The 16,988-nt window shown below is 55.6% G+C and overlaps 3 protein-coding genes across 3 annotated transcripts; 1 reads left to right on the plus strand and 2 right to left on the minus strand.

Annotated features, from left to right (window-relative positions):
- Positions 1–584: 584 nt before the first annotated feature.
- Positions 585–6,324, plus strand: LOC119098292 (cysteine-rich motor neuron 1 protein; the record flags this gene model as incomplete). The annotated part of the gene is given in 9 exon segments (XM_037221217.1): positions 585–758; positions 1,741–1,918; positions 2,696–2,844; positions 3,326–3,481; positions 3,980–4,142; positions 4,278–4,396; positions 4,917–5,102; positions 5,473–5,598; positions 6,065–6,324. Coding segments are annotated over 9 exon segments (1,401 nt in total).
- A 1,698-nt stretch (positions 6,325–8,022) lies between these two features.
- LOC119111495 (spermatogenesis-associated protein 17) lies at positions 8,023–13,028 on the minus strand. The gene is made up of 7 exons (XM_037235315.1): positions 12,808–13,028; positions 11,311–11,482; positions 10,399–10,553; positions 9,710–9,859; positions 9,308–9,425; positions 8,737–8,888; positions 8,023–8,408 (listed from the first exon to the last, which is right to left on the minus strand). Exons 1-7 carry the CDS (start codon positions 12,873–12,875, stop codon positions 8,237–8,239), a joined length of 987 nt encoding a protein of 328 aa, XP_037091210.1. The 5' UTR covers positions 12,876–13,028; the 3' UTR covers positions 8,023–8,236.
- Positions 13,029–13,988: 960 nt separating this feature from the next.
- Positions 13,989–16,536, minus strand: LOC119111506 (cysteine-rich PDZ-binding protein). The gene is made up of 2 exons (XM_037235326.1): positions 16,392–16,536; positions 13,989–15,196 (listed from the first exon to the last, which is right to left on the minus strand). Exon 2 carries the CDS (start codon positions 15,173–15,175, stop codon positions 14,873–14,875), a length of 303 nt encoding a protein of 100 aa, XP_037091221.1. The 5' UTR covers positions 15,176–15,196; positions 16,392–16,536; the 3' UTR covers positions 13,989–14,872.
- Positions 16,537–16,988: the final 452 nt, after the last annotated feature.

Genomic DNA, 16,988 nt, shown 5'->3' on the forward strand with positions numbered 1-16,988 from the left:
ATACGGACCATTGCAGACTGTGCCGCTGGAACCTGTGTTCACTGATCGCTCGCGGCATATCATAGCGCGCAATACCCTGACTAGCGCTTATGGGGAATAAGCATACAGCATTACTGATATAAGTATGATCAAGCAGTGTAACTCATGCCTCTTGCTTTATACTGGTCCTACTATCATGATAGGGTGTCATTGCCCGGCACGCGCTTATCGTGTTGATACTACGCTTTCCTCCATACTTTGTACCAGGTGTTTGTGTCGGGGCCTGCGCCGGCTGCATGCACCAAAACGCTAACACTGCGAGCCGTGTTTCGAGCATTCCCCGCCGTTGTGGGTGCTTTGCGCACCCTCACCTCGTACGTTCTTCTTTGACGCCGAATCTTCTTGCTTCACACCACCTCCCCTCGTGAACGGCAAGTCGGTTGACCTTTGACCTCGCCGTGACCACCATGACGAAGCTGTGTCTGCGGCGGCCGGTGACCCCAGCCTCAAACTGGTGCAGCCGCTGTGATGAGGCCGGTGCTTGACTCCCCAACTCCGAGTCGCCTCCGACCCTGCCTGACCGTCTCCTGCGCACCCGCTGGCAGAGGGCTGCCGCTCGCCGTCCGGCAAGTACCACAGCAGCAGCGAGCAGTGGCAGGAGGACGACTGCACCACGTGTCGCTGCGTGGACGGCGCCCACACCTGCCAGAGGCCCATGTGCAAGGTCACCTGCCGACACCCGCGCACCGTGCCGGGCCGCTGCTGCCCCGTCTGTGACGGTCAGTACCACCCGCCTCCTCCCCAGGCTCCGGCCTGGCGGTGGTTACCTCCCGTGGCCGGGTCTGTGACAGACAGCGGCGTGTGCAAGCCGCTAGAGAGCGTCAGACCAGCCTCGGGCCGGCCGTCAGACCCGCCTCGCGCCGGCCGTCAGACCCGCCTCGGGCCGGCCGTCAGACCCGCCTCGGGCCGGCCGTCAGACCCGCCTCGGGCCGGCCGTCAGACCCGCCTCGCGCCGGTCGTCAGACCCGTCTCGGGCCGGCCGTCACACGCTCGTGTCGGACAGCTTGCATGTCTGTTGTAGAATATGGAGATCATCAGGCTTAGTTTCGTGAATTATTGAATTACGTTGCACTGACTGTATTGGCTTGGGTACGGTTGCAGCCGCATGACGAAGTCTGTGCCGACGCTGTGGCGACTTGTCCGTGCTTGTTCTGTCTGCCACAGCCTCGGAAATTTACACTTAGTAATGAGTGAGCTTATGTTTAGATGTGCCCGTCTGTTTCTGTCTTTGTGACAGGCTGCCTTGGTAGAATGGCAGCCATGAGTCATATAGATCTGCCAGCCAAGCGGCCGAGAAAAGACGCACACTAATGCTATAGTAAGGCGGTGTCCGTTGCTGGCTTTTGGGATATCATATTTATGTTTTTAAACTGTGTTTCACGTTATTAGCTTCAACAGGTGACTCCACGGCGCCATCCATGTCGTTGCGTGAGGCCATGGTGTCATTGGTTTTATAACGCGATATCACGCTGCCGCGAATCGTAGTGTGACGTCACGGCGTCACGGCCAAAAGGTGGGACGTCGTGACGATGTTAGTTTCAGAAGGCGCAATCGGTTTTACGCTGTGACGTCAGCGCGCCATTCGTGTCCGATTGTTACCCCGCACACACGCTATTTTCGGACTCTGACGTCACGTTATCTGTTTTAGAGTGTAACGGCACGCGGCCGCTGGCTTCCCAGTATGACGTCACGGTGCCGTAGTTTCAGACTGTGACGTGGCGTGCCGGCACGGCTACCGCACGGACGGCGAGGGAAACCCGCTCTGCGAGTGTCTGTCCGCCGACGAGGTGGCCAGGAACCCGCCCAGGTGTCGCAGCATGGCTGGCTGCAGGAAGAGGTGTCCGCACGGCTTCAAAGTGGACGCGAACGGCTGCGAGAGGTCAGATTGCCGTCGTGGCTTATGGTGTGCCAGGCGGCTGCGAGAGGTCAGATCGCCGTTGTGACGTGTGGTGTGCCAGGCGGCTGCGAGAGGTCAGATCGCCGTGTGACGTGTGGTGTGGCAGGGGGCTGCGAGAGGTCAGATCGCCGTCGTGACGTGTGGTGTGGCAGGGGGCTGCGAGAGGTCAGATCGCCGTCGTGACGTGTGGTGTGGCAGGGGGCTGCGAGAGGTCAGATCGCCGTTGTGACGTGTGGTGTGGCAGGGGGCTGCGAGAGGTCAGATCGCCGTCGTGACGTGTGGTGTGGCAGGGGGCTGCGAGAGGTCAGATCGCCGTCGTGACGTGTGGTGTGGCAGGGGGCTGCGAGAGGTCAGATCGCCGTCGTGACGTGTGGTGTGGCAGGGGGCTGCGAGAGGTCAGATCGCCGTCGTGACGTGTGGTGTGACAGGGGGCTTCTCTGACTGACCTCTGATGACACGGCTGAACACGAAATAGCGGAAGTCACTAACGGCACGCCGATGACAGTTTCAGGTTGAATTCCTGGACCAGTCGAGCTGCAGTTGACAGATCATGTCCGGGACACCCACTGGGACGTAGGCCGCAATGCCACATTAGCTCGCTTCGAGCCATTTCATCTCATTTATGCTGCACAGTTGGGACATTTGGACGCTCTCAAGTACAAGTAAAGCTAAAAGTCCGGCAGTGTCGTCATTGCCGTCAGCAGCGCCTGTCATTGCCTGTCAGCGTCCGCGAGACTCACCCCACCACGCCACCTCCAGGTGCAAGTGCAAGCGGTGCCGCAAGCTGAAGAGCTGCTCCCTGAGCTGCGCCGGCGGTCTGGCGGTGAACGAACGCGGCTGTCCCGAGTGTCGCTGTCGGCTGGAGGAGGCGCCGCCCACGGCCGCCGGGCTCAGCTGCGTCACGCCAGGTGACTGAGGAGCCGTGCGTCTCGGTCGCAGGCCCGCTCTCCTCGGGCCTCTCAGGCCCCGCTCTCCTCAGGCCTCGGTCCCGCTCTCTGGAGGCCTCTTGGGCCATGCTCTTCTCAGGCTTCGGCCCCGCTCTCTGGAGGCCTCTTGGGCCATGCTCTCCTCAGGCCTCTCAGGCCTCGCTCTTGTCAGGCATCTTAGGCCCCGCCCCCCGCGCGCGCGCCCGCACGTCAGCTGTAAGAGAAATGACGCCGAATCCAGCACCGTGCAGACAATGTAGCGATGGCATGAAGACATCATATTTGTAATAGTTCTGTGCAGAGGGGTGCAAAACATTCCATGCCATAAGTATGTCATCGACAAACATGTCAAAACATGTCATGGCTCCTCATGGTGTTGTTCTCTGCGGCCCCGCCGTCTGCCAGGGGATCAGCTCGTTGCCGCAGCGGCGGCGGCGCGTGACGGGGGCGCTCCCGGTTTCAGACGGAGCGATGCACGCGGAGGGTGAGGCGTGGCACGACGGCTGCCGCCAGTGCTACTGCCACGCCGGCGTCGAGCTGTGCGCCGTCATCGCGTGTCCCGTGCCGAGCTGCGACCACCCGGAGATCAGGAGCGGCCAGTGCTGCCCCACCTGCGCAGGTCAGCCCGTCACGGCCGCCAGGCTCACGGACAGCGTCCGTCGGCGGATGACCCATGTGCTGCGTCATAGGCGGCCGGGAACCCGTGACCTGCAATGCACAGTCCGCTGTCGATAGCGCCTCCATTGTGTCGTGGCCGGTATAGGGATACCGGGAAAACGGCGTGCTGTCCGCGTTGTCGGTGAGACGTGTTTGTGCTTAGGCAGCTGGCTGTGGGTCCCCGGTGTGGGTGGGAGCTAAGCTGACCACATGATCCAGGTGGCGGCGATATCGCGAGATGGCTCATCCGTCCCTCCCGCTTAACCGCCATTACGGCCAGATGTTACTTCAACATTCATAAACTTCAAAGCAAATGCAAGAGCTATTATCGAGCCGGAAGCCCTCTAAAAGAGCTCTCAACCATCAACGACGATACCGACGACCAGCTTGGCCCACAGCCATTCAGGGCTGGCCAGTATCGACTAGAGCGTGGCCTCACCTCTCGCCGTTCTACTTCTAGACGCCGCCGAGCCTGCCGCCCACCACCCGAACACCACCGTCTGCCAGGCGGTGGATGGCGGCACGTACGCCGACGGCCAGAGCTGGCGACTGGACGCGTGCACGCGCTGCCTGTGCCGCGCCGGACGCGTGCTCTGCAGCGTGCCGCAGTGTCCGGCGGCGGCGTGTGCGCGGCCGACGCGGCCGGCCGGCGCCTGCTGCGCCACCTGTCCGCCGGCGCAGCAGCGGCCGACCGGCGGGCGGCCCTGCTCGGACCCGGCTGGCCCGGCGCGCGCCGACGGCGCCACCTGGCGGCGCAGCGCCTGCCAGAGCTGCCGCTGCGAGGACGGCGTCAGCCACTGCTTCCACGAGCGCTGCCCGTCGCTCGCCTGCACGCGGCCCGTGCTGATGAAGGGCAGCTGCTGTCCCGACTGTCTCGGTACGTCAGCGGTGCGCCAAGCGGGAGGGCTGTCGCGTGGAGGCCCACAGGCATGGGCAGAGTGCTGCACAACCAAAAGGTTGTGACACCTTTTCCCAGTTGTTATGTTGTGTTCAGCCTGAAGCAGTGTCTTTCATTTGGAGAAAATGCCGGGGGGGGGGGGGGCAGCACGTTTCTACTTGCTTTATTTTATTTACCTCGACTTATTCACCCAGCGTTCATGGCTAATGTAAATATTTCGGACGGCAGGGAGAAGTCGGCTGTCCCCTATACTCCTCTTTGTCTGCCGTCCCCGGCCAAAACTAAGGTCGCCAGTGAGTGGTAAAGCAAAAATGGCCCGTTGGTGCTTTGTGCGTGTCCTGCCGGCATGTTTCTGCGCTTTGAATAGAGTTGTGCAAGATTCAGCCGTGAGGAATGTTCTCACGCCCCGGTGCTTAGTGCATTGGCAGTATTAAGCAGGGGGAAGGGGAGGGGGAGATCGAGGGAGATCCTCCGTGACCGGCCACCGTGCCCCCGGTAGAACCGCCGGAGACCTCCAGCTGTGTGTACAACAACCGAACGCTGGAGGTGGGCCAGACGCTGGCCGTGGACGCGTGCAAGAGCTGCACCTGCGAGGCGGGCGTGGTCGTGTGCGCGCGCAAGGTCTGCTCGGTGGCCTGCGACAACCCGGTGCCGGTGCCGGGGCAGTGCTGCCCCGTCTGTAAAGGTACGGCACAATTTGTCCGCGGCGGGCAGGAGGACCGGCTGCCCGCAGAAGGGCAAATTCTAACTGACAGCGTGGGCAGCTGTAAAAGTGAGGCTGGGTTTCTTGGATGCAACCCGATTTTTGGCAACAAGGGTGGACGGAGGTCACCCCGCTGCGCCGTCAGCTGGTCCAGCGTGTTGGCGGCTCGCGAGCTCGTCATTTTCCTGCCGGCTTGTCGCATTTTTGGCGGCCACCGACGGCTGTACGTCCCCGGCTTTGCTTGCTCTCGTAAATGTGTGTTCGGTCTCGTGTTTGCGCCTCGTGCTTTCGCGGCCGGCCGCGATGCGAGCAGGCCGCGCTGCGCCTGACCCGGCTGTGGGCACTCCACCAGACGAGTCGAGCTCGCGCCGCAACTACCACTTCCTGAACGGCACGAGTAAGGTAGCGCACCGCACTCGGGTGCCGGCGCCGGACGCGCCCACGCAGACCTCGCGGCCCGGTGTACATCGGCAGTCAGGTAATCAGCGCCGCCGCCGCCGCCCGGGACAGGCCGGCCGAGCGGCTGGCCTGGCGTCCCAGCGGCGGCCGAGCCACGGAACGAGCCCTCCGCTCTCGCACGTTTCTCCATGTTGGGAATCCTAGCCTGCCGTTATCTTACGTTTTTCCAAGAGGATATCCTATATTACTGTTTTCGCATGTCTTCTGTCGTTCTGTACCGATCTGGTTTTCATAATCGTATGATTCCATATGATATGGTTGAAATAGTTTCTGCGGTTATCTGGGTCTCGGTTGACTGATGCAAAGTTACAAGCGCCGCTCACTGATCTGCGCGGTTAGGCTGCACTGGCTAGGCTAGTTAGGCTAGGCTGCTGCCGACTATGCTGCAGGCATGCAGTGCCGTTGGCTCACGTTGTATAGCGGCTTGAGTCGTCCACTCGGTCCGGCTGCGAGCCAGCTGCCACCGCCGTGTTCTCGCCCGGCAGGCGGCTCCCGGCCCACCCTGCTGCACATCGTGCTGTACGCCGTGCTGGCCTGTGTGCTGCTACTGGTGGCGGCCGTCGTGCTCTGGTGCGTCTGCCACCGCCGCCGCAGCGTCTACACGCCTAAGCACGAGCGAGCCGACGAAAAGAAGCCGCTGAACGGGCCCCAGACGCTCGACCTGGCGCATCTGAACGGCGCCGGCGGGCCGCCCAACGCGTGTGCGCAGGACAGACCGGCTATCAGCGTTATCCGCCACACGTAGTGCGGCCTCGGTCCGGCAGATGGTGCTACACGCCGTCTCCGTCACTTGTACATATTCATTATCACGCCACCGGCCGGCCGGCGGCGCCAGCGCGGGAGCCAGCCGCCAGGCGGCGGCGCCACCGCCCGGCCCTGTATGACTCGTGCGACGCTCGCCAGGCGGCAGCAGTGGACACGACCGCAAGGCGCTGGCGGCCGTTCTTCGCGCCTTTTATTGCCGCAACGGTGGCAACTCGACTGTGATATTACTTTGTGGCGTCAAAGTAGCGACATTTCACAGACGGTGTGTGGCGTCAAAGTAGCGACATTTCACGGACGGTGTGCCGCGGGAGGCGGCGGTGGAACGAGTCCCGAGAGGTGCAAGCTCGCAGTGTTCGCGTGAGCTTTGGTGGAGTGGCCTCCCAAAGCGTGCTGGGCTGCTGATGGGTGTATCGCTCCCCACTGCATTGATGGTCCTGGAGATTGAGAGTGAATGGCGTCAAGTTGAAACGGAATTTGGATATGCCCTTACGGCGCGACGTAAAGTGGCTTTGTCACTCGTGCGTCCAATTGTGTCGGCCCACTTTGCGCGCGCACGAACGGATCGACTTCCACGCGCAGTAAGGAGACATCTAGTCTCTCATCATAGCTACGATGTTCGAGAGCGACTTTTAACGATGCCATCCTCCTTAAAGGTGATTAACAATGACTCGATGTTTCGAATGTTGTTGTAGTTAATAACGTGTTTTCGGAAGTGCCAACGGTATGCTGCCCTATTTCTCCTTCATTGTGTATGTGGAAACGAGTTATTTAGTGAACACATGTGTCAAGCCGGTAGTTCGGTGGAAACATCCACTGCTGCCAGAACACCGTGGTGTTGTATTTATAAAACCGTCTGTACCAGCATTGTGATGTCCAAGTACTATGTAATATACGCGGAACTCCCGTGAAGATTCCCCGCAGTGTTTTGCACTGAGCTGGAAGGAATTCCAGACGGGATGAGAAAGTGTTTGCTAGAGTCCAAACACCGTTTCATGTTTTGAAACACTGAAACGCTGGGTGCGCTCTAATTTGTAGCGAACGCTCTGTGAACTAGGTGACTACTGTTGTCATGTTGGTTAGCTGTGGCCATAAGGCAAATTGGCTTCGAACTCTGGCCTTTCGCATCAGAGTCCGGGGATCCAGGTCATACGCCCGAGGTACCAACAACTTCACCACTGCGTCAGCGGCGGGGTGGTCTCAAATGACACAGTGAGTGAGCACATTGCGGATCGGCACTGACCGCTGCCGATGCTGTGTCCGTTACTGATCCGTCTCAGCTCGGAGGGCCTCACGTGGCTTCCAGACTGTACACACGCCCACCGGGTGAAGGCGCGATGGCATGACGCCGGGCACCGCCCCTGTCCGTTCCGAGGCTCAACCGTAAATATGCCCCGCATGGACTGAGATGCTCACATATGAGACCTTAGTTCAATCTGGAAGTGTCTCGGAATTAAAAAGGGGGCACAGAAGGCTCCACCCGGCCCTGTAACATATGGCCAAGATCCACAGCATAGTATATGACACAGACACGGCGGGACACTCATACCAAATATGCCCAACTGAGGATATCGCCCCTGAAGTTGTTGGGGGATCATATGCCTTACATTCTAATTAGAATATGTTGGTTTCGGGCGTCGGCTTCAGACATCAACATATAAACAGACCCAAAAGCAAATAATTAACATCTCCTGTTTTGTGTATCTCTGCAATGGATTTCTGGAGTATTGGGACACCACCAGTCACACACAGCAAAGGCATGTAATGCCGTGCGAGTGAGACGAGGACAGGACAGTTTCTTACCACCTCACAGCGCACAATTTCGGCAGGACTGACCACCAAACCCGAGTGTCGCCCCCGTCGGCCACGACCAACCGGCGGGGGCCAGTCCACCCTCACAGACAGCCGTCGAAGGTGGCCACGGGCTGCAGGACGCGGCGAAAGTCGCGCGCCACCACGAACCGACTTCTATCCGTCTGGCGGAACTGAGGCGGCCTCTGGTACGGCACGGCGGCATGCACAGACGGCAGCACCGGCGGGAAGACGCGCGCCGGCGGCGAGCGGAACCTGCCGGTGAGACCAGACGCTGGCTGGTGATGTCATGACACCGAATGATGACGTCACGACACCGGCTGATGACATCACAACACAGGGCTCAGGCGGCGGAGCCGGCCAGATCGGCGTGGGGATACAGTGGACGGAAACCGCTTCCGTATTTGTGGCGGTTTGTTGCGAAGCGGACGGCGAACGACGACAGGTGAAGGAGAACAACTCAGATGGTATGGAAGGGGCTGGCAGCCTGATACTTCGCACATATGCTACAGCGCAGCACAGCTGCAGGCGTCCCCGACCTAACGCCCTGGCTTCCTCCCGGCAGTCATCCGAAGGTACTCACGGCTCGTCTGAGACCCGGTGCACCTCGGCCATTCGACGCTGCTGCTTGAACGCCTCCTCCGTGTGAGCGAAGGGCTCGGCGGCGCGCAGGGAGGGGCAAGCGCGGCGCTGCTCCACGCGCTGCCGCCGCTCCAGCGGCGGCAGGAACGGACCCTGCCGGCCGGCCGCCGCCGTTAGGAGGGCGACAGGGATTGGGGACAGACCCTCCCGGTCGACCGCCGCCGTTGGAAAGACGACAGGGGTCGGGAACGGATCCTGCCGGCCGGCCGCCGCCGTCAGGGGAGCGTCAGGGGTCGGGGACGGGCCCTGTCGGACGTCTGTCACCGTTGGGAGAACGACAGGGGCCGGGACGGACCCCACCGGCCGGCCGCCGCCATCAGGGGAACGTCAGGGGCTGGGGACGGACCGTGCCGGCCGGCCGCCGCCGTCAGGGGAGCGTCAGGGGCTGGGGACGGACCCTGTCGGACGTCTGTCGCCGTCAGGGGAGCGTCAGGGGCTAGGGACAGACCCTAACAACAGAAACTCGTAAGGACTTGTAGAAGCATATATTTTACGCCTTCGGGCATCCGTACCTGCACATTTGGTGCGCCTGGATCAGCGGCGCGGGCCGCCTCGGTGCCCTTGACAGGTTTCTTAGGATGCACTGGAAACCGTATGCTGGCCAGATACCTCTCCATGCCTACCTTGTCCCTGCAGCATCACGCCATAGTAATGTGATCGCAAGAACAGCCTGGCATACTGGCGCAGCGGGCGATAGCACGGCGCAACCGTACTAAGCGTCTACAAGCGTCCATCGCCACATTGTGACATCAGATAATTGTCACTGTGGTACGAGACGAGATGTCCTTCAGCTTCACTGGGAGCATGAATTGTGACCCCGCAGCACCGGTGAGCCGTCATAGCTGTGAACAGATATTCACTCAGGTAAGGTCAGAAGGCGTCGCTTCACGAACGCAGGGGGTCCGGAAACAGACCTGCTGTAGGGAGAGTTGTAGACGCCAGGGATGGCTTTGGTGCTGATCATGTGGTGAGTTTTGACCAGAGCTCTTCGATGGCGGATCTCTGACGAGCAGACCGTCTTGCGCTCCTCATCTGTCCGACGGCTCTCCTTACCGCACTGCACTCTGCCGAACGAGGATTACCGTTCAAAACCGGCGCCACCTGGGTAGCACCGCAGGCCGGCTACAGTGCGAAGATGCTCACTCAGTTTTTCTCCCAACACCTTAATCTCTAGGTTGTCGGCATGCCAGAAAGGGTGGGCACCATGCCAGCTTACAATACTTGTGTAACACATGCATAATATTTCGAAGTTCGAAACACGCTGGTATAACGGCGCGTAGAAAATATCGTCTGAAATGGCGATGGCGCTAGCAAAGTATTCCACGACCCCTTTCTGTGAGTTTCCAAGTCCCGAAAGCAAATCTCAAAATGAGACGTCGTTCGTTAGCCGGCAGAGCATTTGAACGTTTTATGTTTTACGACAACTCGGCTGACTGAACCGATCCAAGTACCTGCATTGAGGGACAGGGTCTTGGTTCGTGAAGACGGTGTCCGCTCCCTCCGCTGCCCCTCCCCTCTCCCCCACACACGCACACAACGGCACAGCAGCAGCCGCGCCCCAGCCCGCCCTTCGACACCAGCCCAGCCCGGCACCACCACCTACTGCAGGTCGTTGTTCTGCTCCTCGACAAACGTCAGGTAGCCTTTCCACTCGGCAAAGTTGAAGATGTACAAACGTGAGCGGAACCCCCGCCACGTCTTCTGGATGAGGGTGGCCTGATGTCGATAATAGTCAGCCTGAGCCTGCAGGACCGTCGCCTGCAGGGTGGGGGTCACCAGAGAAGGTCAGTCGTCCGAAGAGAAGTCTTTTTCAGGGACCCCATGCAAGACCAGAGGACTGGAGAGCCATCTATTGCGGGGACACCAAGGAGAGTCAGTGTCCTGTAAGCTGCAGAACCGTCTTTTGCAGCGACCGCGTGGGAGATCAGAGCTTTGTTGTGTCTTTTCCTGCAGAGACGCCGTGGAAGGCCACAGTTCTGCCGTGCCCTACGCTGTAAGAACCCCATGGGCGGGGGGGGGGGGGGTCAAGAGTCTGTAGCACCGTATTCTGTAAGAACAGCGTGGGACATCCAGGCTCCATGACACCATACTCGCAGCGACACCGTGGTAGGTCCAGGATCTGTGATACGGTGGGCTGTAAAGGTGGCAGGCCAATGAAGCGAAGGGACCGAAGCTGTGTTTGTTTTACACCAGGATCACACAGTGTCAGATGGTATCTGCGTGGCGGGAAATAGCTGAAGGGCACCGCAGATAATTTGACCAGATGCACGCTTAAAACGCTGGGCAGCACGGAACCATTCGCACTGCAAGGGAAACGTTTTCTTAATCCTTGTGCGACAAGCATCCCGACTACATCATTGTGTAGGGAAGGCACCCAAACAAAAACCGCGATATTCCTCCTCCAATTTTTCGCTTGTGGCGGGAACACCCTCAGGCGGCAACATTTCAGAATGACTCTTGCACGTGAGTGAGGCATCTGGACATCACTCCTGAGCCTCAGCGAGACGCGTCTGACCTGCAGCAGTCGCCTGTAGCTGCGTCGACCCAGGTAGCCCCGCCAGTGCTGCTGTATGACGACCGCCTTCAGGTCCAGCTGGTGCAGCCTGTCCCGCACACGGCACCCGTGGAACCAGCTTTGCAGGTGCACCGCCGCCTCGTACTCGTGCACCCGCACCCTGTCGGCCTCACTGTCCAAAAAGCCGTTAGAAACGGCCACGTCACACGCGCCAGCCGTCGAGGCTGTTAACATGGTTTTCGAACGCCGCGGAGCAGCCGCGCCAAAATTTGCACGACTGTAGACAGTTGAATAGTGGATCGTTTGGCATAACCAATTTAGATGTACCTTGCAAGGTTGCTAACCTATGACAGGTCAAGTTTAAACCATGATTTTAGCGAAAGCAATTTCTAGGGAATCGTTCAATCTGATGCAACAACGGAGTGTTTGACAAGCCATATATCTCTGAGATGCTTTCTTAGGCAACACAGATATTGAATGAGCAAATAAAGTTGACCTAAGGCCAGGTATGAAGGTCCGACCGAGGCCAAAACCAACCTGTTTTGCTACTCTAGGACTTCCTGTATGGGATAGTTTCTGGTGCTCATTTCGAATTTATTGATGTACAGGAACCGTATTGTACTTTTGCCGTTGACTTCTCAGACGTCACAATAGGTCATTGGGCTAAGATGAACCAGATCGACATTTTGTTTTTAGGAACATGCTGCCTAGCGTAATCTTTGCCGCTTATTCAAAGGTAAACCTCAGAGCAGTCTTATATGATTTTGGTGACCATGACCTTCAAAAGGCCAAACAAGGTCTCTGATCTTAAATGAGTTCGTGACCTTTTCCTTAGAAACAGTTATCTAGTTGCTGAGGGCACTTTGGAGACCATCCTTGAATTTGACCTTGTGTGACCTTATTTGACCCAACTGTCGTGACCTAGAATCCTCAGACTTTGACCAAAGTGAGTTCACGTACAGGTCAACACACCCTGTATTTTTTTGTTTCTAGCTTTCTTAGTTCCCGAGATCTCGGGGGGTCAAATTGACCCCCTCCACCCGAGCGAGGGGTATCTAGCCGGTCATCCGGGCGCGTGTTTTAATAGGCGTCTATCGCACAAACTACCGGGATAGCCACCACCGTCCGAGGGTCAGTATTCCAAGTCGAAATGTATTGGCGGGATTCGTACTGGGCATATATTGTTTGCTGGTATTAAGGTTCGCCATTAACGAACCAAAAGAACGTTATCGCATGAATGATGTGTCTCAAGTATGAATAACACGTACAAAACGTGTTTGACCTCTGCGACTAAATGTCAGCATCTGCTAATTACGTGCTAAATATTGAACGCCAGGATTTATCATATTTTCCGGATGAATGCACGTAGCAGCAGTTGTCAACCATCACAGCCACCAGCAGAAACCAACAGCGTGGCAAGGAACAGGTGAGTAGGTACTTCATCAACGGTATGCTATGACGGGTGCCAGAGAAACGTCAGCTTCGCCTGGTACTTACTAATGTTTCAGAACAACGAGCTCTGGAAACGTGTCTAGTTGAACCACCAACTGTTGATAGGTTGTCATCGTTCTTTATGGCGCGATTTGTATCTAATGCTTATCAGCATTTCGGTCTTAACTGCGTTCTATTTACCATGTCCCATACTACACTACTGCATTCTCTATCGAACGACTGGTGTAAAACGTAAATGTTTCTCCCCAAATGAACTCAGCCAGGATTAAAAGAATGCGGCATATTTGAAGCATATCTCAGGCTCATCCCATCTTGAACAAAAATATCGTTTCCTCGAGGCGTTTACGGGGGTGAACTCCCTAGTAAGTGGATTGACAAGACAGTAGTAATAGCCCGCTTCCTCGGAGAAAAACAGGAGAAAAACGGTCCTCACGAATACACTTAGCAACTTACGTAGTTAGTGAATCTGTTCAGGTACATTTGGAAGTAGGCAAAAATCCCGCAAGGTATCATACTGGTGGTTTAGTTTTGCGCTTGAATGCGGTCTTGAATTTGTGTGATGCCTTCGCTGTGTTCCGCGGCACATGCGATCTTTGCATATGCATACTTGGGTGATAATAACGCATCGCAAATACCAAAGCTGAACGATTAGTTGCAGGCATATTGTAAGATTGGGGCGAAGCCAGACCACTTGCAATAATTGAAAAATGCGGCGAAAACAAGATTGTTTACCAGGGTAGCCTCAGGACCATGTCGCACTGACAACGCATGTTTCTAACGACGGTGCGTCCTGCATTCATCGCGTTTTCGGAAATTCTGGTCTTCACCGACTTGGAACACTTTTAAGTTCGCAGAGGGGTCAAAATCTTTAAGGCCGAAATAAAAGCCCAGCACATAAAATGAAACAGCAGTGATAGCCTTCTTGCTTGGAGAAAAACAGGACAATGGAGATGTAGATGGGTTGATATTTCAGCAATAGCAATAGCAGAAGTCCGCTTAGCTCTGCTTCGGCAACAACAGAAGTCTGCTATTGACTCAAGACTTCTGCTTTGTCTCGATGCAGGCATGTCGCCGAAATATCAACCCATCTGCGCCTCAATTCTCCTGGTTCCTCTCCTCGAGAAATAAGGCTATCACTACTGTCTCACCTAGGTGATTATTCCTAGCAAATGCACTGAACAACTTGCCTAAGACCTAAAAGTCAGAATAAAGACTAATACCACGAGTTTAATAATAACCATGTATTTCACGAGACAATGGAAAAGGATTAATTTGGTCGGGGTGATGATGACATGATGGGCGGAGCAATTCCATATACCATGTGCTATCCAGCCACACGCTTCTTCTGTGTTTCTGGTGTCACAACTCCGAGGACAGTCCGCGCCATGTTCTACAGATTCGGATGAAATGACACCACCTTTACCGGCAGCTGAAAAGTTCAGCACACATGATGACTATAGCTCAGTGTCGCATTCAATGACGAAGCAGTGCGCAGAACCGCATCTGGCACACACCCAGACTGGTGCTCATTATCAAACAGTGGTTGTCCATACTACATCGCCATTAAAGCCACCACAGAGACACGCCTCGTCACAGACACCAGCGCTCTCAGCCAGTGAGCATAACACGGCTGTTGCACAACGTTCTGCCGAGTGCTCGATCCTCTTGAGCTGACTGACACCGCCACTTGTGTAACACGTCGCAGTACAACACACAAAGCCACGCTAACCCGCGGCCCACGGTCTTGGCCGCATCTTAACGTACCTGGGCCGGCCGAGCCACGCTCCATAAGTTCAACAGCGTAAGAGATCGTCCCACTTCGGACGTCACTCTCCGTCCTGCCAGCGTCGTAACGACGCTCCAAACCACCCGCTTCTGGCACAGACACGCTTCAGACCACATGCCACCATCGGCGTCCAGAACGTCGCCCACCTCATTCTGCCGGGGCCCTCACGTACCACCAGGCGCGATCCGCGCCGCGCCGCGCCGCCATGCTACAGCAGGCAGCACACAGCTTGAGACCTGCTGCTCGCCTCGCTGGGGTGGCCACGTGTCCCCGGCCTCGCGGCTCACCCGTCGAGGTCCCCCTCAGCACAGCGTGGTACGCTTCTCACACTGAGCTCTGCTTATAGTTCTTGGTATCGAGCAACTTCTTGCCGCACATGGCGCAGATGCCCTTCTTGTAGGCGCACGCTTGGCAGTAGTGGGAGCCCACCTGGTGCACCTTGGTGCGACAGATGCGGCACTGAGCGAACGTGCTCGAGTACGGGTTGAAGCGGTTCTTGCCGGCAGTGAGCGCCTTATTCTCGCCCACCTTGCGGCCGCCTCCCTCGGTGGTGTTGCGCGCGCCCGACTTCCACGGGTCCGGCGTGATCACTTTGCCCAGCTTCTTTTGGCACTTCTCACACACCATGGTGATGAAGTGATGGTGGACCTGATGGACAAATAGCACATTTAAGGACTGGGTGATGTGCACAGAAGCTGTTGAGGAAAGTGATGATTTTGTGCTTGACTGAGTGAACCAAGTCAGGCAGTGTGCTCAACTGGCATCTAGCACATTCAGGGGATGGATAGTGTGCAGGCAGATTGTGGAAGCAATTCACACAGCTTTATTACACTGAATGAATGCCATAAAGCCATAAATGAGTGGTATGTGCAAAGTAATCCATGCATAGCATGCTACAATATGCAACATGCATCCCAAGCCAGTCAGGGACTGTTCATAACATGATGGATCCCATGCTGCAACAAAAATTGCTAGAATCATTGTAAATGAAACAAAACATGTTAGGGGTATATAATGAGTTTTACATAGCACATATACCTGTTTTGCATAGTTTTCTGGTCTGGTTTTCACAAGACCTTTACAGAACCAACCTGGCACCATAATGTTGCAACACCGGCCTGAATAGCATATACAGCAACCATTCTCTAGACCAAAAAGGTCATTTCAGATTTCATGGTCAAGTAATAATGTACTTAATGGTGATAGTGCATATTTAAGTATGCTGGAAACTGAACAGATATTAACCATGGTACATGTTTCTTGGAATGAGACCTAGTGCCTTGCTTTCAAACTAAAGCTGAAACTTGGTTAATTAGGTACTACCCAGGGAGCCAGATAATGAAGCAGCTAAACAGTCATTTGAGATACACATAATGCTACACCTTTTGAGGTCTTTGTTATTCATACTTTTAAACATCCAATGGCCGAGAATAGAGAAACAATTAAGTTATAACCAGGTCAAAAGAAGTGAATGTGCCAACATGAGTGCCTACACAATTCATTATTGAAATGGTCATTACTGCTATGTTTCAGTACAATGCCTTTCTTATCATCTGCCACAACATGATGCCTGGGTGAAATATAGATGCTAGGATACCACAAAATAGCAAGTAAGCCACAGCAGAGGGTACACACATGGCCATCCAGAGAGATCAACACAGAAGAGAGACAAACTTGTCAGAAATTACACTATACTAGGAGCATCATTCAAAAGATAATTTATTCACAAACCATACAAATGCATCTGTCAAGATTCGTTTGACTCATGAAATGCCTTATGAAAACAGGATTACTTATCAACCAGTGTCACCTTCTGGACAAACGAGAGTCACCACTATCTAACCTCAGAATAAATTGGGATGAGCGGCAGCTTAGAAGTCTTCAACAGCAGCAGTTATCTCAGCGAAAAACATGTAGGCAAGGACACGCATCCCAATACATACAATTTTGGCAATACTCAAGGCTATCTAGCAATACTGGCAGCAGAGCCGAACTCGGCAATTGTGACAGATGCGCTAGAATTGAGCTCCGACAATCATAACAGAAGTGTTTTGAAGCACTAATTAGTGCGTCTGAAGCAAGATCGTCTGGGGAGCCGCGGTCTGGGGGTCTCATGCATGTGAAACATTGTAGATATGTAAATAAAGCGTTGCCTTGAACAGACCAAGGACAGAGCGGGATTGTTAACATTTATATTGTGCATTGGTGCTAGTCAATTCAGGGTAAGCGTTTAAGGTTTGAATGATGTAAGTACCCTGTTGACTCTTAACATGTCATGAAGGTGTTTACAACCAAAGCAGTTGACGCGCCCTTTAACCCAATAACGGATTGATCTGTCACTTTTGTGTTAACATAACATAACATAACAAGCATACTTTCCGAGTCATGCTTATCTCTTAACTGAAGTACTGACTGGTGTCATTTCCTGACATGAGTTGGC

This window comes from Pollicipes pollicipes, unplaced genomic scaffold (genome assembly GCF_011947565.3).
Source record: "Pollicipes pollicipes isolate AB1234 unplaced genomic scaffold, Ppol_2.1 Scaffold_2555;HRSCAF=2994_pilon_pilon_pilon, whole genome shotgun sequence".
Classification (NCBI taxonomy): domain Eukaryota; kingdom Metazoa; phylum Arthropoda; class Thecostraca; order Pollicipedomorpha; family Pollicipedidae; genus Pollicipes; species Pollicipes pollicipes.

Coding starts and splice junctions, on each gene's coding strand:
- LOC119111495 (XM_037235315.1), bottom strand. CDS start 12,875: ATGACAACCTATCAACAGTTGGTGGTTCAACTAGACACGTTTCCAGAG. Junction 10,554..11,310: donor GCTACAGGCGACTGCTGCAG/GTCAGACGCGTC, acceptor CCCACCCTGCAG/GCGACGGTCCTGCAGGCTCA. Junction 9,426..9,709: donor TACAACTCTCCCTACAGCAG/GTCTGTTTCCGG, acceptor GTGATGCTGCAG/GGACAAGGTAGGCATGGAGA.
- LOC119111506 (XM_037235326.1), bottom strand. CDS start 15,175: ATGGTGTGTGAGAAGTGCCAAAAGAAGCTGGGCAAAGTGATCACGCCG.